The sequence below is a fragment of the Rhipicephalus microplus genome, chromosome 9 (genome assembly GCF_043290135.1).
Source record: "Rhipicephalus microplus isolate Deutch F79 chromosome 9, USDA_Rmic, whole genome shotgun sequence".
Lineage (NCBI taxonomy): Eukaryota > Metazoa > Arthropoda > Arachnida > Ixodida > Ixodidae > Rhipicephalus > Rhipicephalus microplus.
In genome coordinates, this window is record NC_134708.1 from 55,675,206 (window position 1) to 55,697,473 (window position 22,268).

Here is a 22,268-nt window from a genome sequence, read left to right on the forward strand (position 1 = left end):
ACGCCAACGACGAGATGCCCGTGTCGTGTCTGTGAACGTTTATGGATTAACTCAAACCTTTCTGCACTCAGAGTGAAGGAAAATACGCTACAGCATCACCTAGCTGAGGCCTAGCAAAGACCTACAGAAGCAGCGCGTAAACAACCCGCATCACCTAGCTATGGTTTAGAAACAGTCCAGAAGCAACCAGATCAGTCTTCAAAATCGTTCGTTTTAGCTGTTTCGATGCTTTCGTGGCTTAGCCCGAGATTCGCCCATTCTTTTTTTTAGGCACTCAAGATGTCCGACCGTTGTCGTGGATATACTCGCCGTCACCCCTAGTCCATGCGCAGGTGCGAAACATCTGGGCGCGCAATACTCTCTACAGAGCGCACATAGCGCACGTATGATTTAAAGCATCTCTGCGTAACACCATGTACAGAGCGAACTTAGGGTTTAAAACATATTCACAAAAATATTCTATGTTTTGTTTATCATTTCGTCGATGAAGTCTCGCTCGATTAGTAGCATTACCTTCGTTAATCTGCAGCCAATTTATTGTTTTTTTTTGTTGTTTGTGCAAGGAATGTAGGTCGCACGAGTAAGCAAGCTTACTCTGGACAAGCGTGTTTTAATAACTGATAGAAAAAGAACAGAAGAACTACCAGACAACACAATAAATCAGCACGAAGAAATCGTATTGCGATAACAAAAGCGAATGAGCCGTTGTCCGAGTGATAGGGAACGTTAGGAAGGACTCGGAGGCTTCGTTGTGGAGTGGAGGATGGGGGAAGGTCAGTGAGTGGTCAGACTCTAAACTGACGGGAAGAAAGGAGAGGCTATCAATTTCCGGTTTTATGTTTCGCCGTGCGACAACACGTACTCGCGTACTCGATGCGGTCTGGCAAACAAATAACAAAAGAAGCGAAAAAAAAAACTTGAGGAAACAAGCACCGCTCTCATCTTTCAAATCTACATTCCTTCCCAGTGAACACTGCGCGGGCACACTCTATCTAGCTTTAGCTTTTCTTTCTTCTCGCTACATTTCTTTTTCTCTACGCGTCCATATTCACGCTGCTTCGGGAAACATGTTACGTATTATTTTTTTTATTCAAACGATCGTTCAGTTTTTGCTCTCGGCGAACACCTCTCCCTCACACGCCGATTTCCCTCCATACTTCTCCCCTCTTTTGTCTCCCCGGCTATGCGTATTGTTGGGTATGACGTGACACTGAGAAGCATCCACTTTTGGACAGGGAGCTACTTGTCAAACACCCGTTTTCCATGTGTATATTTTTTATTTCCTCTAAACTCCCTAAAATATATCGATCTGTCCTCTGTCCGAGATGTAACACAGCCACATCACCAAACCGACAAAAAAATGTACAAAAAAAACCCGAAAGTTATCCATATACGTTAAATTAACAGCAGTGAAAAAGATGGACTGCAGTAGGGAACATGAGACTAAAAATAGAAAACAGCCCCTCCCTATTGCTGGACATCCCGATTCTATGGGATCTGTTGTTCGGGATCAACCCAAACGTTCGGCACCATTTTCCCCCGTCACCCACTTTGTGACTTCTTGTACTTCTTTTCGAACAGGGGACACCAAAAGTGTGATTCCATTTTATACGTTATTTTATACCACGAGGCGGGGAAGTCCAGTCGGTCACTGCGGTGCTATTTAGGGAATCGAAACGACCGACTCCCTACGGGAGGTGAGTGATAATGCGACCGCGTTTGTTCACTCGTGATGATAAGTAAAGAAGAAAAAAAAGCTACCGGTGACAAAGGAAAGTAGTTTGTTACAGAGCACATGATAAGCAGGAAAGCCGGCCCGTAGACCGCGGCGCGAGCACCGAGAGATTAGGTGTCCGCCGGAGTGGCGGCGCTGGCGTCGCATTTGGTTCGCTGCGTGCAAAGAAAAAGCCCCGGCCATTCCGCGCTGGCAACCGGCCCGCCGCGGCGCGGGCGATTTTTGTCCCTGTATTTACGTTAGTCCCGGTGGTTGTGAATGAAGTTCATTCTACGTAACGATGGATGTTCTTATTTATTGTACGAGTGGCATCAATACGGGACCACTGTGGACCTTGGATGATTAGTGTCTTCGACGCGTCATCGAGGCTGTCAGCAGTTTTATTTTCATTTTTTTTGTAAGCGTTGTGAAGCCTGACGTTTCGCTAAAACGTATTTAAGTGCGGGCTGGCGGTAACGTTCAGCAAAGCTGCTGTAAATGTACTAATTTGCTTGAGGAAGACTCAAACTTACATTTGCCGCTTTGTTTTTTTTTTTTTGTTTTTCATTTCCTCAAATGAATTTGAGGCGCAGTATATATATATATAATATATATATATATATATATATATATATATATATATATATATATATATATATATATATATATATATATAAATTCTATTGCCTCGCCATAAAGAATATCTCACACTCATTTCTTATGACCAGAGAGGAGCAAATGAACACTAAATTAAAGAAGAAAATTCTTTCCGTTGATTACGACTTTCAAGAAAGCACATCCTCATACCCATTGACTCGCCAGGACACTGTGAAGCGGTGTCGGCTGGTCATAACTCACCTGCAAAGAAGAAAAGGGGAAAAAAACAAATTAGACCACTCGTATGCAGGACTCTACGAGGTGCAATCCGGTTATAACGCTAAAGTGGTGTTATCGTCCTTAGACCACATAAGGAGCAGCACGGCGAGGGCACAAATGCGTATGGAATGCCCATTATTATTTCTGTCACAAAAAAAAAAATGCAGCAGATTGAATGCCCTTTGCTTGAATCTATACACGCACGTTATAAAGAACTCCGGGTGTTCAAAATTTCCAAAGCCATCCATTGCGGCGTCTCTCATAATCATATGGTCGTTTTGAGACGTTAAATGTTAAGAATTATTGCACTTATTGTTATAATAAATTAATACAGAGCGAATATCCCTCGTATCTTTTTTTTTTGTATTACAACCAAAGCTCATGTGCGCACGACGAGACGCGACTTCATTTTCCCGTTGCACCAACTTTCTATAGACGATTCAAGCCACGCATAGGCAACGCCATGGCCTGAGTTGTTCGAGGAATGTTTTCTAAAGACGAAAGTCTTTCTTGGGGACCTTCCACGCAAAAGTTTCGGTCTGTCTGTCTGTCTGCCCATTTGCATTTTTGTCCGCCCTTAACGGTAACCTGAACGGCACCAAAGTGATTGATTGATTGATTATTTGATTGAATCGTTGATTGATTGATATGTGGGGTTTAGCATCCCAAAACCACCACATGATTATGAGAGACGCCGTAGTGAAGGGCTCCGGAAATATTGACCACCTGGGGTTATTTAACGTGCACCCAAATCTGAGCACACGGGCCTACAACATTTCCGCCTCCATCGGAAATGCAGCCGCCGCAGCCGGGATTCGATCCCGCGACCTGCGGGTCAGCAGCCGAGTACCTTAGCCGCTAGACCACTGCGGCGGGGCTCGGCAACGCCTTTTACTCTTGCGTTTTGTTCGTTTATCGTTTCCTATCTAACGTAGAGAAAGATGGCATGCTGAAAGTTTTCTGCTAAAGCAATCTATCTGTGGCGGTTGAATTTGCGAAGCAGTCTTTTTTATGTTCGTCGTAAGAACCGTTTTTGCTCAATAAAGAACATTCCGTAAGTCTTTCATACCTCGCACCTTTGAGGACTGGAACCGGCTTCCCGCATCAGCGGCAACCATTGTAAATCACCTTCATTTCAAAAGTGTCTTAGCTAGTTATGTGTAATTACAGCCAACAAAGTATTGCATTACCCGATGCTGTGTTGTTCCTGTACAGTATTTATTTTCTTGTCGTTTTTCCTGTCTTGATGTAATTCTCATCATTCCCACGTTTTAGTTTGCCATAAAGCCTGTTAGCTAACCTGTATAATTAAGATCTTCTGCTCCATGTAAGATTCGCCGCTGCATTTTGTAAAAAATTTTTCTTTTCTTTCTCAACCACTCTCCTCTGTAATGCCGTTTGGCCCTGAGGGTATTGCAAATAAATAAATGAAAAATAAATAAATAACTATAGCTTAACATCACTAGGACTGACTCGCAAATGCTCTTACGAGCATTATATTGTGGTGTATGTCCCGTGTGTTTGCCTGTAGGCAGGCGAGTGTGTGCGCTTCTACGTGTTCTTCGATGAGTAAGTGAGTGAGTGAGTGAGTGAGTGAGTGAGTGAGCGAGTGAGCAAGCGAGAATTGTTGTTCCTGGCGTGTTTATAGTTTGGAACTATATAAAGAAAGCAAATACCGAGAGAAATGGCCCTTTCGCGACAAGAGATAAAAAAAAAAGCGGCTCTTGTTGACGACGTTTTCCCTTGCGTGTAACTTATGCCCATCGACGCACGATACTCACGTCTGCTAGCATTGCTACGGCCCCGCAAAGTTAGCTGTCGTCCTGTTCCTGCGCATGTCTTGGCTTACAGGCTTGTGACTGCAGTATCGCGACTGAAGAACGTGCGGAAGCCACAGCGGCCGTAGCACGACCACAGCTGCCAATCGCGATCGGTCGCTTCGAAGTTAACTCGATCGCACCACCGGTACGAGTGACAGGTGTGAATGAAGCTGTTATCTCTCTCTTTCTAAACCGATTTTTCCCCTCACCCTCGCACGCTTGCCTTTTCCTAGAATCTGATCTGGTTCTTTGTTAATCCAATCTATTACAATGAGAGACATTGTGGCACGTATGCTCATACGTGCTTACCAGTTTGGCAGGGCAGCACCGGTATTGATGATTTACGATTGCTAAAGCACGAATTGAGGACTATACACACGTAGACACAAACGACGATGAACAAAGACGACTCCTATAGTCATCAGTTGGTGCTATAGCAATAGCCATGACACACATCCTCGCTGAAGCTGCCACCATTATAAAGATGCAGCACGTTACATTTCTGTGGGTACACTAATAAGGATATACGCGACATAGCCACGGTTCGTACGCGCTGAAAATGCTTGGGTTGCGTTAAACGGAGAGGCCATGTGTTTGTCGGCATTTAAACAGAAGGTAATTAATTAACAAAACATAAAAATTCTATTTTATGCACTTAGTTGGTCTAGCTCGCTTCTTCCTCTTTTCCTCGTTTTCCAACAAGGACGAAACCAATCGAGCTTTACTTCCTACCATGCAACCACTTATTTACCCAGGAAAAACATTTTTAAGGCGATGTTTAATCGAATCGGCTCGAATTTTTGTTATTTGAACTATTCTATCTTTGGGAGACTCCTCATTAGGACATTGTCATCGGGATCTCTGTTCCGTGGTACAAACTTTTTTTTAAAGAAATCAGAGCAGTTTTGATCTGAAGTATCTAAGTTAGTACTAATAATTTAATTTAACAATTCTCCAATTCATTAGTCACAGAGATTCTATATGATCATTTTTATCTATAAGTTATTCGTTTCTTGGCCAATATTTTAGAGAGGATGTGAACCATCCGTATAGACCGTACATATGGGCCATCGTCATCAGCTTAAGCACTAGGCACGACCGCTTTCTAGGCAAACGCTGAAATCTGGCATTAAGCGGATGTTTACCCAATGGCACCGCCAGCAGAGCAAAAAGCAGCATTTTTGCTGGGCGCGCGTATACGTTTGACGTTCCGCGCAGCAATGGGGCCACGAAAAACATCGTTGCCCATTGGATGCAGTGGTTGTCCATAAACGAGGAAAAACGACACACGTCGATATTCGACGGCACGTGCACGGTTTGCCCTTTCGGCTTGTGGCGGATAAGCGAGCGCGTGGGCAAAATATAGCATCCAGAAACATGTAGGGAAAGGGCATGCGCGCGAAGGAGCGGTACGCGGTCGCACGTGCGAGACCGTAGAGTTTCTAATAAATACACTATAGGGAACTCTGGCGCTAGTGTCTATGGGAACGGCAATGCATGGCGCGTCGTCGGAAAGCATGGGAAAAGTGGGTAGTACACACGTATTTGTCTAATCTTCGTTCTTTCGACTCCGTTTGGCTTCATTTGACCTGGAGCCGCTTCATCACGAGACGACAATCACCTGATGTTCAGAAGTTGCACTTCACCACCTGAACCTTTTGAGCTCACCAATTCGAATCGGCCAGGTCATGGTTTTCACAACGATCCGTTCTTTGATTCGAAGCAAAACCAAAACACAAAATAAACAAATCCAGAAGTTCGTTCGAAGCCCAAAAGGAAGCACGAAGAAAAGACAAATCCTTGTACTACCCATAATTTCGATGTTGGCTGAATGATCGCAGCGCCCGAGACCTTACTAGTTGGTTTTAGGAAAGTGCTCATGCAGAGTGTTCACCTCCATTGCGGTAAGCTGCCGTCGATTACACCCAGATTTTTTTTTTCCAAAGACGAAAGCCGTAAATGCCTTGCAAAATGCAAAAAGCGACTGACAGCGTTGGCTGCAGCGTCGTAAACACGGATGCAAAAAACAAAACAAAAAAATCACATGACGGCATCCTGGTGACTTCAAAGGTTGGCAAATTTGATGACGTCATCATAATGTGACTGTTATGTCATGTGACGACGTCGTCGCATAACACTGTCGTTCTGTCAGACATGGGCCAATCTCGGAGGCTCTGCGAAACCGCCTCGAATGCAGAGAGCTTGGACGCCTCCGATCTTCGAGGAAAAATCTTGTTAGGTTCAGGTAACTTTTGAGGGGGTTCACTACGAGCGACGGCGAGCACAAAGAAGATGACTATGCATAGGGGACTGTGCCAATATTTTATTTTATTTTGTAATGGAGAGGTGGATTTCTCAACTTCGTGGTGATGATAGTGGTTTGAAGCTAGAGGTGCTAACTTTCTCAACGCATAAGCGAACGCTGCGCAGCATTGTGATAGGGAGTGAAAGATAGAATAGAAAAAATAAAGTGCAGAGGCGACGTCTTCAAACTATGCGTGCCTGAGCCACCAAGTGGTATACAGGACGAGGTGCCTGCATATGCATGCGCAAGGGGTGTATGTGTGTGTGTGGGGGGGGGGGGGGAGGGGGTTTATTCTTTAGTATAGTCTATGAGGGCCTGCTCGTTTTTCCGCAGCGACCATGGTTAGTCCGCAGCGTTCAATCAGTTGCGGCAGTGTAAGTTTGGGACGACAATAGCGGCTGAAAGCCGCTGATATTGCACTATAAGAACTGTTTATTTCCCATAGTTATTTCAAGAAAATGTAGGTAACTATAAGGCAGACCATTGTGAGCAGGACGTTATGAGTATAGTTTTGTTTGTTTCTTGTTTTCCGCCATTGTAAAGCTTGTTTCTTTATGTACTCGATCAATGGAGGGTGGTTGCGAAGAAACTGTGACCTCCTCCCTAACGCAAAACCCTATGATGATATTATATGATAGCGCAGACAAAGGACACGGACAAGCGAAGGCACATTCAAGACAACACAGCGCTAACTTTCAACAATGAACAAACAAGCCCAAATCACCACCCTCATCGCAGAATCCTAAACACACGTGCGGTTGCCTCTGAAGTTGCGTTATTCTAGCTGCTCACAAACTATAAGTGAACCTATTGAATTATTTTTATTAGTTACCCTGAAAGTGACTGGATCTTACGATAAGTATTGTTATGCTCCGATATCATATGTATCCCGTATAACTCTTAACACTAACCCCTCGTTTCCATTTCCTTTTTCTTTAGAATAGTTTTTTATGAATGTGCTTAAAACTGGAAGTTCTCGACCAGATTGTTCTGTAAAAAAAGCGGGATGTCACACAGTAAAAAATAAACGGCGAGAATACTCGCGCCAAGTTAGGTATCTTCTGCCGTCACGACCACTATTCAAGAGAAAGCACAGCAAAGTGCAGCGACACGTGAAAGGCTTAAGACGCAGGTAAGCCTTTGTGCACAGAGCCATGATACTAAACGAGGTATTGGCCACAAAAAAAAAAAAGTTGCTTCTAGGCTACGCTGACTGAGACGAGAGCACCTGGAACTCCTTTACATATCTCAAGGTACTTAAGTACACGTCAGGTTTCTCACACAATGAAGAAAAACCAAAGTAGAAAACTAATTAGTATGTTCGTGCGTTATCATACGCGCAAGCTGTTTGTTGTATAGATTTGTTTTAACTGTAGCCTATACCAGCTACTTATTATGAGTCTACTTGTTAATATTATTATGCTTCATCCAGCATCATTACATCGCCCATCACCACTGCTTCGTGTGTTCAATGTCGTCAATAAAGTTTTGGCCAATTAAGCATTTAACCAACTGGGTGAGCTAAGTGCAAGGAAATGAGTGACTCGATTCTTTCGTGTGTGCGTGTGATTCTTAAAAAAAAGAAAAGAAGATAAAAGTGAGCCCCGTGACTGTCTGCATCATAGTGCGACATCTCAACAGTGGCTCACGAGGGATGGGGGTAGGAGAGGTTAAAAGGGATAGGGAAGAACCAAAGGGATAGCGATAGAGATAGGGGCAGGGAAAGAGAGACCCACATACAGAAATAAGGAGAAGATAGGAAAGATGGACACGGTTCTTTGGGCTAGCTAGAGACCCGTCGTCAATGTTGTAGCTGTTGAGCTGCGCAGTACTCAAATAACCTTAGGGATTTATCCCTAGAAATTTTCGTCGCCCCGGCCTTATCAAGTGTGAGGCCCACGGGACGGCTTTATGCTCTCCCATTGTAGAGTACCTAGTGCTCTAAATCGTTAACAAGTTTTTCTGAACACAGAAAACATGACATCAGTTTTTTTTTAAATCACAACGTATGCTGTGAGTGATTGCTCGCTATATCATCATCATATCGGTACAACTTTGGCAACTATATCATAAGTGTTTGAGTAAATTACACAAGCGAGGACACTGGAACCCGAAATACGTCCATATGTTGGCAGTAAATTTTCCATGGTCAGTTCGTGAGTACGGAATGCTTGCAGTGAGAGTGTAGGTGACGTAACAATGTGCACAAAATGCTGTGGTATGTGTGGCATGTGCAGAAAATAATAAGACGCCGTAATGATGGGTGAACGTGTCGAATGGCACTGAAAACTGGGCGAGTCTGTGCGGATGCGTGGATTAAAAGTGGCGCAATAAAGTAGACTAAAATAGAAGCAATCACACGAACAAAAGCGACGGCGCTCATGTTCGTGTGGTCATTTGTATTTTCGTCGGCTTTGTTGCGCTGAATTTGTTGGGCGGTCAGCTGACCGACGCTATCTCTTCGCCCTCTCCATAGGTAGGGTAGCCCACCGGGTGGAAAACATGGACGGGAAAAAGACAAGCACAAGCGCGTCCTTGTCTTTTTCCCGTCCGTGTGTTCTACCGCGCATGCAGGATACATCGATCATGAATCACCAGCAGGCCTATTGTGCACAGACCTGGTGAACCTCTCTTCCTACCTTTTATCCTCATTGTCCCCTTCTCCTCTCCTACATGCGGTTGTTAGCGAGCCTTTTTTCTACCCTTGTTTCTTGCGCTGTTCCCTTGAATGCCAGTATTGCGAAACTACCGAAATAGTATTGAATGACAAGCTGATTGATAAGGTGGCACAACCAATTTCCAGGATGGGGTGGAACAGAAGCGACACAAGGTGGTGGTGGTGGGGGTGGTGTTGCAGCAGGCGGGGTTAGCCTGGCCTGCATGGCTGGCAATTGTTCCGCCTGAGCATCTCCTGAATTTGGAAAATGTCACCACATGTCAGACAGCCCAGTGTCTCGCAGGAAGACCAACAAAATTCGTTGCACGTTTCTCCTAGTTGCCGCGGGTCCTTCAGGAAAGATGATGCCATCAACTGCCTGGTGCCTATGACAGCCTTTTCGCAAGGTGCGGATCATCGCTGCTCTTTGCACATCAAACTGTTGGCAAAGCCAAATGAAATGTTCAATATCCCCGATGTCATTACAGAAGGCACAGAACACAAGATCTGCCGTGCCACGTTATTTTCTGCGACAGTCGCAATTCAAAAGAAGTGAAATGGCAGAGGCGCATGACTGTGTGATGTCAGTGCACATTAAAGAACACTAGATGGCGGAAATTTCCGGACCTCTTCACTTTAAGGTGTCCTATATTCATATACCATGGTCTTGGGACGCGAAACGCCATTTATTTTTCCTAATTTATTATCATTATTAATAATATTGTTAATATTCTTCGTCTTCTTCTTATTCAATTATTGTTATTATTATTATTATTATTATTATTATTATTATTATTATTATTATTATTATTATTATTATTATTATTATTATTATTATTATTATTATTATTATTATTGTTTATGCTCTTTTGAAGATCCTAAGATCTGTGCAGAGTTTCAAGCATGGGAGGAAAGAAAACGAGGTACAGGAGGCGAACTAGAAGTATGAAATGAAGGGAGAAAGTGAGAATGAATACAGGAAACGTAACGAGGTGTTAACTAGACTGCGTACAGTGTGCTACCCTTCAAGTGGAGAGAAGAGATAGGCAGAGTGACGCAGTAGCACGTTGCACATTGTACAGCACACACGCACAGCGCAGGGTTTCACAGGTGACGTTGCCTTCAATTGCAGCAGGGCTCGCGTGGCTTTCTGGGCTGAAGTGTGAAATGAAAAGGCCAACACTAGCGCCCTTTGTAAAGGCCAGTCTAAGTGCCCCGATACTCATGCACTGATGAATATCTAACTACCAAAGAGTTCGTTGACATTGGTCAATGGCGTGCTGTTTTGACGCAGTATGTAGAAGGCCACAACGACTGACGCTAGCCGGTATGCCTGCGAGGTGCTGTTCAAACTTTTCTTTTTTTTATTTCTTCGTCATATCAAGCGCGGTTCCTTTGTCCTTGTTGTATACGTAGCGTCATTAATTTGCCATATAGAGCTACATAGGAAGAGATGATACAGACGTAGAGCGTTGTCGTTTGGTTAATTATTTCTCTCTCCTCGTTGACTCAGACAGTTGACTTCATCACACGCGTATGCGAGCGCGAGGACCTTGCAGCAGCAAATATCATTACATTATGTAGCAGGCGTTATTTTCGCGTGCGTGGGCGAGCGAGCTGTAACGAGCGACGAATCGAATGCCGTATATATTCGTAGCGCTTGATATCACCCCCTTAAATGTTCGTAGAAAACTTCATGAGTTCTTAATAATATAAAATAACTGATGAAATTGACCGCTTAAAACCACCATACGATCATGAGGGACGCCACTGTGGAGACTTCGGAAATTTAAATCCCCCGGTGTTGTTTCACGTCCACGCAAATCCGAGTACGCAGTTTTCTGACATTTTGCCTGCAGTACGCCGAGTGACGACGACAGCATACGATAACACACGACTACACACGCCAGCACGCACTGCCCCGCCGCGGTGGTCTATAGGGGCTAAGGTACTCGGCTGCTGATACGCAGGTCGCGTGTTCGAATCCCAGCTGCGGTGGCTGCATTTCCGATGGAGGCGGAAATGTTGTAGGTTCGTGTGCTCAGATTTGGGCGCGCGTTAAAGAATCCCAGGTGGTCGAAATTTCTGGAGCCCTCCACTACGGCGTCTCTCATAATCATATGGTGATTTTGGGACGTTAAACCCCACATATCAATCAATTCAAATCAATCAATCATCAATCAAAGCAACCGAATCATGCGCACAAACCACCACGCAGAGGAATCGATCGCAGGATCTCACGTGCTCGTTGAGCATTGGTTTTCGGTTATTTTTTTTTCTATCCACCGTTTACTTTTTTATTTAGAATGGCACGTGCTTTCTTGCTGCTTAATTGATTTCCTCCTCACTCTCTCCTTATAATAAGGGCGCGTGATTTTAAATTGATAAACGATCGTTGCCGCGCACCAGCTCGCAATACACACAGGCGCTCAAGCGCCGCCCGGATACTTAATGATCGCTGAGGCCACATGGCCCGACGGATAAGAATCGAATGAACACTTTAAACAAACAAAGAAAGAAAACTCGACAAACAACACAAGCACACCACACACAAAAGGCAACCAGGTTCTGAACAGCGACGCACGTTTGCTGATATCCTGACAAGGGTGTTAACAAGAGTCAACACGATCTTTCAAAAAAGCAAAAAAAAAAGTCATAGAAGAAGGAAAGAGGGTTAAGCTGCACATGTATTTTTTCGTTTTGTTTTGCTATTATGAGTTTTCTTCTTACGGACCAAAAGTAAGATAAAGGAGAGAGCTTATAAAATCGACTGTTTTAATTCTGCGTTTCTCTTTGAATTTTACAGTTTAAAAAATAATAAAAACAAAAGATAATAAAAATGAGATGAAGAATGCTGGATATTTTCGTCACCATGCACTAGGGTATGCTTTCGCCATTAGTGGCGCTGCGGATGGAGTGGTAACAAGGCTGGGCCTTCAATACGGTCTCACGCCAAATTACCATCCCCGTGCAAAAATAAACTATGGAAAAAAACCCCTAGTTATCTGAGATTATTCGCTGCAGATATTAAGGTAACAGAAAAGGAAAAGGAGGAGTTCGAAATAGATAACATATATTTATTTGGTTAATATATTGAACGAAGTTTTTCTCACGCTAGGTTTTTTCTTTCTTTTTTCGTCGAGATATTCATGGCGCTGTCGGCACATTTGGCTTTGTGCATTTTAGACCTAAGATCCGCTTCTCCAATAGTATACCACGCTCATTGCAACACTTATTTGGGCAATACTGTTTTCTGTTATCTGCTTAAAGTGATAGTCAACAAAAGAAGAGCTAATCTCCACTGTGTTGATTCCCTTTCAGAGTGCCAGCAAATGCTCTGCTGCACATTCACTCGTCGTTCTCATTATCCCCCCCCCCCGCCCCCTTTTTTTCTTGTCCAGGGGCTCTGCTTCGACAAACAGCGCGAATATAACGTGTCCCTTTTCTCTTTTTTCTTCTTGGAGAGGCAATTCCTTAGATGCTCATGAGTACTGCGGAAAAGTTTTCATCTAAGTGTTCCTTTTTCATCTCGTCCCGAGAGTCGTTGTGGAAGCACGCATGCCAAACTCTCGCTCTCATTTTTTCTCCCTCTCCCACTAGATACGTCTGTTGCAACCAACTTCACGCCTCCCCTTCCCTTCCCCCACTCACATCCTCACCCCACTCGGCTTATGACACTGCGATAAACAAACAAAATAAGTTTAATGTCTGCTGTCGTGCGTATGAAATGAAAAAAAAATGTACACCAACTCGCGATGAAAAATTGCTAGGACGAACCGCGTCGCAATTAGGTGCGCTCGAAAAAAAATTAAGATTATACACCATCGGGGCAAACAGAGGTTGCTAGCCGGCATTAAAAAAATCGTCCCTCTCATTAGCACCAGCCTGATTTCGTTTTTTTTTTAGTACGCGATTTTCACGTCCTTTTTATTATCCTTGCTGCCTGGTGTGACACGTTTGTTTGGTTACTTTGGTTTTCAGAATAAGTCGACTTATGTTATTATTATTATTATTATTATTATTATTATTATTCACTGCATTAGGTAGTAGTAGTAGTAGTAGTAGTAGTAGTGGTAGTAGTAGTAGTAGTAGTAGTAGTAGTAGTAGTAGTAGTAGTAGTAGTAGTAGTAGTAGTAGATGTCCGTTACTTCGGTAAATACGAAAGTACGTATATACTCCTAACTTGTGCTTTCTTCGAAAGAAGATTTGTAAACGAAAAAATACGTATGAAGCTGCATTAGTCTCTGCGATAGCAATACTCTTTGCTTTGTGCATATTCATACGCTAAAACGGAATCAATATGACACAGCTCGTCAATCCACTTTGTTTTCCCTTTCCGTGTGCTAAACTCAGCCGTTTCAGTAGCGGCGCGGAGCTTCACTGGTTAATCCGGGGAGAACGTTATAGCCAGAAGATAATCTTCGGAGATCTCAAGGCGCCCGAAGACTTTACCAGAGCATGAGTGTTGGAATACACCCATAGACAAATTGATCTGTAGCCTATACGGCCCCTGAATAAAAAAAAAAGAGGACTTATTTTTATTTAGCGGCCGTGCGTATAAGCACAGTCGTTTAATTGTTTTTAAAGTTCATCTAGTATACAAAATTTTCGTGGCGTGCCCATGGAGATGTGTGCTTTGTTTTATCCTATTCCTGTCCTATGTTCAGTACCTATTACCCATGTATAGCGCAGCAAATGCATTTCGCGACTTTCCTGCTGGGAGAAGGGCGCAGAATAGGTCAGCAAATCGGACTCGCGTTTGGCGGAACTCCCACCCTCTCCTTTTTTACAGTCGTATGAAACTTATTTTTATTTATTTATTTATTTATTTATTTACTTTAAAATACTGTTGGACGTTATGGTCATAACAGGGTGGGTACCGTAAATGTTAACATCAAACGAAAACATGTGCCACTTATTGTAATGAACACAGAACTTAAAAAAGTACACAAAGGAAAAATATTTCCCTTAAAACGCTGGTAATAAAAACGTAATACATATATTTTGATGGTGGTATAGTGCAATATGAAGTAACTACACGATGTATTTTCGAACAACATGGTAATATATGTACAATACCATAGCAACACTGAATGTTCACGACATATTTTTAATGCACTCTTCAAAGCTTTCTATGCAAGTAATTCAGTACCGGTACTGGCAACCGATTCCACTCTTCTATCGTTCGTGGACAAAAAGGAACACGCGTACACGGATAATAATATGCGGGGCTCCAAGTCCCGAAACCACGACGCCAATTGCGAGACACGCCGTAGTAGAGGAGCCCGGAAATTTTGACCATCTGATGCTCCTTAACACGCACTGACATGGCGGGGTGCACGGGCCTCTGTCATTTCGGCTCCAGCGGAATGTGACCACCGCCCCTGGTATCGAACCCACGACTTTCGGCTCAACAGTAGAGCACCCCGGCCACTGACCCACCGAGATGGACGATATTGATAGGCGACTTGGTTCTACATCCCGTTCCTTCGAAAAGATGGTTATTAGCAAACTTTATATCGAAAGTTAGTGATCAAAACGCCAAGCACTTGCTAATAAGAAACTGTTTATTGAAAAAAAAAGCAAGCAAGCAAACAACCAACCAACCAAACAAACAAACAAACAAACAATACAACACTGACAAAGGTCGGCGACTGGGTGCTAAATGCAACGTAGTTCACGAGTCATGCATTTACTGCATGTGACCTTCCACGTAATAAACTCTGAGTTGTCAGTGAACGTTCCTCTCTAAACTTGGTTGTTTCTAGTAGTCTATATTGAAATTAACGACTAGCTCACCCGAGAATGCTCTTTTGTTGGCAAATTTCGGCGCATTTAGTAGAAGGTTTTACGTTAGACATATGATCACCGCCACTGTGGGCTATTTAAGGGATATTTTTCCTTTTTTTATGTAGCGGCGCGGGATACATTAAGATGTTGCAACATCGAACGCCCCTATCCACCCATTTTCATGCGTATGCGTTCACCACAGCATTTATTCGTTAGGATGTCAAGAATACAAAATGGCAACACTATACTGCTGAATATGGACGAACCGAAAGCCGATCGTTAGAGTAATCCTTGAATACTGGCTATGCATTTTCACTCGCTGCTTGCTGGTACTTTCAATTGTTTCTATTTCGCACAGGAATGCAAACAACTTGTCTGGAAAGCCACCATGTGCGTGCACACGTACGAAGTCAAACACACACACACACACACACACACACACGCGCGCGCGCGCGCGCGCACAAACACACTTACACACACACACACACACACACACACACACACACACACACACACTCACTCACTCACTCACCCAAACACACACATATACACACACCCCCAAACACACGCATAAACAAACACACTAACACACACACGCATACACACACAAACACGTACACACAAACACACACCCAAACACACACATAAATACACACACACCCAAACACACACATAAACACACCACTAACACGCATACACACACAAACACGTACACAAACACACAAAAACACACGCACACACACAAACATACTCACACACGTACACAGAAACACGCACACAAACACACACAAACACACTAACACACAGAAACACACACACACAAACACACGCACACACAGTTCTTTTTTTGTTTCGAAATGCTTCCTCAACGTCAGTTTTCACTTCGTAGCCCATTGACGGGGCTTCGTTAACAACGTTAAGAAAATGGAATAAATTGAGTGACACTCTGACGGGGTTTTGTTTATAAGACCAATCCTCAATAGCATCATCCTCACTTTTTTCTTTTTCAATCAGAGAAACAAGCGAGAGAAGGCCACTCGGAATCGTCTCGCTTTTATCGGCATAAACAATGCTTCAAAAGACGCTTAAAGTAAAATGACTTAGTGGGCTCAATCTCCAGAGCTAAGCCACCGCGGCGAACGACTCGTGAGACTCAACTTCGATCGACGCCTCTTAGTTTCTTTCTTTTTCATTGCCTCATATTTTTATAAATCTCTTATGCCTGGTGTCAGTCGCAGGTCGAGTGTATGCATGTCTCGCTAAGCTAAAACAACGGCGCAAAGCGATATTACGACAAACAAGGCAAAAGCGCGATCGAAATCGAATGCACCGGTCCGTCGGCGAGTACGCATAAAACGGCGCGTTTTTTGTGTCAGTCCGGTTCTTCCTTTTTGTACGACGGCTCTCCGCCGCTTAATGTACAAAGCTCTCGGGGCTGCTAACGCCATCTGTTCGTTGCCGGCGCAAGCCCAGCTCGGCGTTCAAACCTGCTGTTGATGTACTGTTTTCTCTTACAGTGGTTGGTTGGTTGGTTCCTCAACACCTTGGCGCAACCCACCTAGGGGTATAAGCCATGCAAGGGACGGTGCCTTGATTTTTAAAATAATTCGCTTCTTGAAAATTAGGGCTGGATTAATTAGATAATATAGGTAATAATATAAAGGTGTTAGATTTCTAAAGAAACAAAAAGAAACCTTGACAAGAAAAACATAATAAACACAGAAAAAAGAAAAAATATATACACAAAACAAGTGAAGTTATTTGTTTTTAGCATTCCATTCTTTTAGATTCTCGTAAGAAATTTGTAACAGCGGTAAAAACGCTCCTGTGGCTGAATCCAAATGCGACTGCGCCAAATGAAAGATTCTTACAGTGAAGGTGTTCTGGGCGAAGCCCTTGATGATGATGATGATGCTGACCCCAGCCTTTGAAGTACAGGAGGCGCGGTAAAGCTTCGTGGCATGATAAATGGGTATGTGCCACAGACATTGGGTAACTCCTACTGCACACAATTTCCACGAAAATTCCGAGGGCAGCAGTTAGCCTAACAAACAGGTGTGTGCTAAACAAGGCAATACACATCAGCTTTTCTTAATTTAATTCCAAAGAGTTTAAAACGGCGGTCGTGATTTGCAAAGGGGCAGGAAGAATTAAAAAAAAAAAACTCGAGTAACATTTGTGCTGCGTGAAACGATAACTGAAAAATGTTGTGGCATACACTAGCCGGACTCTGTCGATAGCTGAGTGGAATTATACACGATCGCCGAGCAAAAATGCATGACTGCAGTCTGGTCGATATAAAAGTGCCACCCGTACCTCTGCAGTCGGCACTTTACCATCGCCAACTATCATTGGCTGTCATAAACGAAGTATGTGTAAAGATGTCCAGGGCTTTGGATAATGCGCTTGCTTTACCACCACGCAAACGTCTGGCAAATGTAATCATGACGCCGACGCGCTGCGGCGATGCCCATCTTTCTCTCTCTCTTGACCGTACGTCCTCCGCATCGACTCTTGAGTGGCTCCGACATCCCGCCTGTCCCGCGACAGCTTATCGATCACGACCTCACTGCACCGAGTTCACCTTTTTTCACGCCCCGATTTCCGTGTTGTGCCTTGATCGCCTTCGCGGCATCACTAAACCATCCAGCAACCCCGCCAGCTCCAACAATTTCGCCTCGACGACGGTGTTCTTGAACGCTCACTTATCGTCCCACGGGTAACGAGTGGGTGCGAATCCTTCCCTGCTTCCATCGACTTTTAAAGGAATTTCACAATGGCATTGCTGCCCGTCATCTAGGCTTCCTCAAGACCTATGACCCCATAAGGAACGGCTATTTCTGGTTTGTCTTGTCCACAACGGTAGTCAAATAAGCGGGCTCGTGCACGTCAGCCTCATAAGCGATCCACGTCCCAGCAACGTCATCACCCTGAAAGACGCAGGAAGACCGTACCAGACATGTCCAGTGGGGCCGTTTATTCCACAGTGTCTGAAGGAAGAATAGGAATGATGATGGTTATGTACAAGTGAGAACGATGATGTAATACGATGTAAGGCTTAAAACACAATTAATTTCAAAGTTCTTTATTCTTGGTATAAAACAAGATAGTTACTTTTTTTTCACATTCATGGTTCAGTGTAAGAACGTTTTAATGAAGCGAAATATATAACCTAATAGTAGGAATTTATACACGAAACATAAGGTTGGTGTCGGTCCCTGGTGTGGTCGTTTCAACCTCGTGTTGAACCAGTAGTTTGCTCGCTTTGAATAATATGATCCGAATGGTCAGCGACAAAAAGTGAACGGCATCGGACTCACTCGAGGAGTATATTTCGCGCTTGGCACTCACCGGTACTCAGACTCACCAAAAGTTTCCTCAACCATACTCATTCGAACAGAGACTCATTCAAACTTTGCGCAAGTTGGACTGATTCGTACTTAAACAGCCTCACCGACATATTACTCAGCTGGACTCGCGAGCATCGGCACCGGGTGCAAAATGAGCGCTTTCCCCTCGCCCCCTTCTCTTTCAAACAATGATGCAGCCCTTGTTTGCACCCCACAAGATGAAATTCCGCCGACACTCACGGCTGGGCGCACTAGTACTACGACTGTCGACTCTATCGTAGCCTGAGTAAATGTGTGTGAGTGAACTGATAATTAAGTTGACGTGTAATTAGCTTTCAGGTGCGAAGCACCCCAGGATCGAGCCACGTCTCCTGTCCGTCGGCGTGACACGCTGTGGATATCCATATGGAAATCCATATGGATAGTCATATGGATATCCACATTGCTATGGATACCCATATGGATAGCCATATGAATATCCATATAGACTTCTCAACACTGTGTGCGTACTGTAATTAATAAAGAATTTTATATACTGTACACACGTTTTGTCACGTCTTTGCGTGATCGAGTGGGCAATGTACGGGGGTTAATGATCCCCCGGAGCTTCGCCCACTCGTAATCATTCACTTTTTGGATATTCTGTGATTTTTTAGTTTTTTATCATAGTGTGAAGGATGTTAAGGCTCGATCGGTGGTGAACGTAGAATCTTTCGAACTCGTACATTCAAATACGAGTAATCGGTGGTTGGAATCGAGCGAGTACATTTCTTACGAAAATGTGCCACTCTCTCGAGATACGCTTATCAAGAGAACTTGCCGAGAGAAAAAAGTGTTAGATAAGCCTAACGCTGAACGCGAAACGTCGAGGGAGTCTACACCACGTGCATCACCGGCAGTCACATCGCTAGTAAACCACGCAACAGTGCAACCTTCCCGCTGTCGCTCCGCGAGTCACCTGTAACGACGCGCATCGGTGTTGATCTAGCCTGCGGCAAAGCATGGCTTGTACGCGGCACCGTCAGCGCGTCCTCGTGAGTGCTGCTCATTGTCAATCGGGAGGACGGCACACGTCGTTATGAGACGCACAGCCGCTCCGTACGGCCGGTAATTGTGGAACCCCGCGGCTCGATGCCGGCACGTGGGAAAAACAGGTTAGTGCCAGCGTGAAATAAACACATGCACGCGCCGCCCGAATTGTGACTGTCGTTCTATCCTCACAAACACGCGTTGCACGCACGTACTCATACAAACATACATACTCGCTCACATACCAGGACACACACACACAAACGGCAAGCGTGTGACAGGAATGGGCGTTTGTTGCCACTATCGGTCTACGAAGCGTCGCTTACAAACGTTTTTTTTTTTTTTTCTTTGAGCGAGATGCCAAAAAGCCAGAGGTCTCACAGTCGTCCGTAGTTTGCTGAGGAAGGCATGACGTGTAGTGTCCGAAGAAGACTGGGAGAATAAAATAATATACTGGAGAGAGTGTGTACATATATGTGTGTGTGAGAGAGAAAGGGTGAGTGAGGGTATAAATGAACGAAAGAAGGTAGATGAATGAGGATAAACGAAAAAGAGGGCGAGGAGTAACGGAGAGCGGAGGAAGTGAAGCGAATCGATTCGAACAGATGTATGCAGTGCTGTGAAACATACCGAAGCCGCGCTGAAGCAGAGAACTCTCTGCTGCGTTACTTACACTGAACACAACTGCATATGAAGGCACGCTTACACGGAGTTCTGCCGCAGGGCACGTGTCACCGTTTTTGACGAGGCGCGATCTCCGAATGAAGAACGTCTCACATAGTCATAATCGGCTTAACTACATCTATGCAGAAGACAATAGAACAGCGCGTGCTTCGGTAAAGGCAGAGACGTAAGTGTAGATCGCGATCATAAAGCTTCCTTGGTCAGCAGTGTTCATGAACGGCAGATGTGTTACAGATGATACGCTCGTACTGTCCTTCTACTGACACTAAGCCCTAGAACACTGTAGAAGGAATGTAGCTCGCTATTACGATCACGAATTCGGACGGACGTGGTGCTACAATACGGGGTTATCCGACTTCGAATACGAGGGAGCCCAGATAACGTGGAGTTGACAATAAAGGTAAAAAAAAATAGTTAGAGTGTAGGTTAATTTAGTGCTACTTGGAAATCCCTCGCAACACTCACCTGAGTGGAAAAGTGTGTGAACGTGTGAATGTTGCGAGGGATTTTTCGAGTTGCATTAAACTACCTTCAATATGACGAGCTACCAACCAGCCGAACTACAAGATTTTGTGAGTAATAATAACGGGTCCGCATTTACAGAGACGAGTCAAGCGCCACAGAATCGTTACACTCAACTCCGTCCGAGGTTCTGTGCGCGGGGTCAGACGGGGCACTGCGACTCGCGTGGCCTCCGTCCTGCTGCACCGTTTCAACCGCACACGTGGAGAGTATAGAGGAGATGCCAGTGCACCGCCGCACACGCCCGCAGACAAGCACAGTACGGACCTAGGAGAGACTTGCGAGGGCAGGTAAGGGAGAGGAGAGAGTGAGGAGATGCAAGGAGGAAAGTGGGAGAAAGAGAAAGATAGAGCGGATGAGATGTCGTCCTCACTTGGAAACAGGGAGGAGAGTGAAGGCTCATAACCGACACGTGCCGAATCTTCCTCGCTCTCGAGGCCTCTCTCCTCTGACTCGCTCGGGCCGCGATGCCGCCATTTTGGCTCTGCTCTCAATGCTTCTTTGTTTGTTTGTTTGTTTGTTTGTTTGTCTGTTTTTTCGTGAGCTTTCCGTTTTCCTTAGGGACCCTCACGTGTACGTCCCAAGTTCTTTCTTCCGCGTTTCTTAGGACACTTTTTTTTTTTAAATTTCTCTACTGTTCGACCCCCGTCTTCCCCCCATTCTTTCTTGCAGAGGAAAATGCAGGTATAAGGGCGAATCTGTCCGTTACCGATCGCGGGGGGCGCTGCCGTAGTAACCATCGATGATCTGCATTGACAAGCCCTTTCGAAGCGAGGCGGCCACAAGGCGATCACCTGCACTGCTCGAGATGATCAGGTATTAAGCTAACGAGCGCTACTCTGTATCATCCTGAGGATCTGACCTTGACCTTTCATCACCTGTATGTTTCTGTACTGCACGGTCGGTTAAACGTACTTGTAAGAACTCCAGCTTTCTTTTCCGTCAGCACTTGAAGTGTCTCTTACATAACGTACCAGAGATTTGCGTACCCTCCTCAGTGAATGCATTTGTTTAGTTTAGGTATGGCGTAAGTTTTGGAACCCATTAGAATTTCCAGTCGTTTTCGGGACCCTCACTGCGACGGACACACGCAATTTTTATTTATTTATTTTTCCTTGCATGTCACAAGTCTTATGACAGAAGCGTGGTGACGCAACAGTAAATTTGTCAAAGAAATGACTGCATCTAAGAACCAGAGTATGACAAACACAAATATTTCTAATGGTGCAATATTAGTCGATAAGTTTCAATTTTAGAAAAAAAAATATGCGAAGCTTTGGTTAGAGGCAGGTGTAACACAATATGAAACTCGATGATACGACGCTGGAAAAGGAGTGATGGTAAAATTGGTTACCGCTAAAAATTCAAATGACCGCGGGAAGACGATTGCAAGATAAGATTGTACGAGTATGAAAACAACGTTAAACTAGCTCGGCGGAGCGGGAACCTTGTTAAGACGTTTCACGTGAGGGCAGGTAAACCGGGCTGTAAAGACTGAGTGATCAGAATACACGCATTACAC

At 44.4% G+C, this 22,268-nt stretch overlaps 1 protein-coding gene across 2 annotated transcripts in view; it reads right to left on the minus strand.

Moving 5' to 3' along the window:
• The window catches only part of FoxP (forkhead box transcription factor P), a 488,938-nt gene that overhangs the window by 273,046 nt on the left and 193,624 nt on the right, over positions 1 to 22,268 (minus strand). Inside the window, exons 1-2 of one of the 2 annotated variants that reach the window (XM_075873689.1) lie at positions 4,372 to 4,428; positions 2,522 to 2,572 (exon numbers count right to left, since the gene is read on the minus strand). The exons of the other annotated variant lie outside the window; for it this stretch is intronic. Of the exons in view, the coding sequence (XP_075729804.1) occupies positions 2,522 to 2,572; positions 4,372 to 4,383 (63 nt within the window). The 5' untranslated portion in view covers positions 4,384 to 4,428. Of the gene's footprint in view, positions 1 to 2,521; positions 2,573 to 4,371; positions 4,429 to 22,268 lie in introns of those variants that run through there. 2 annotated transcript variants of the gene reach the window in all.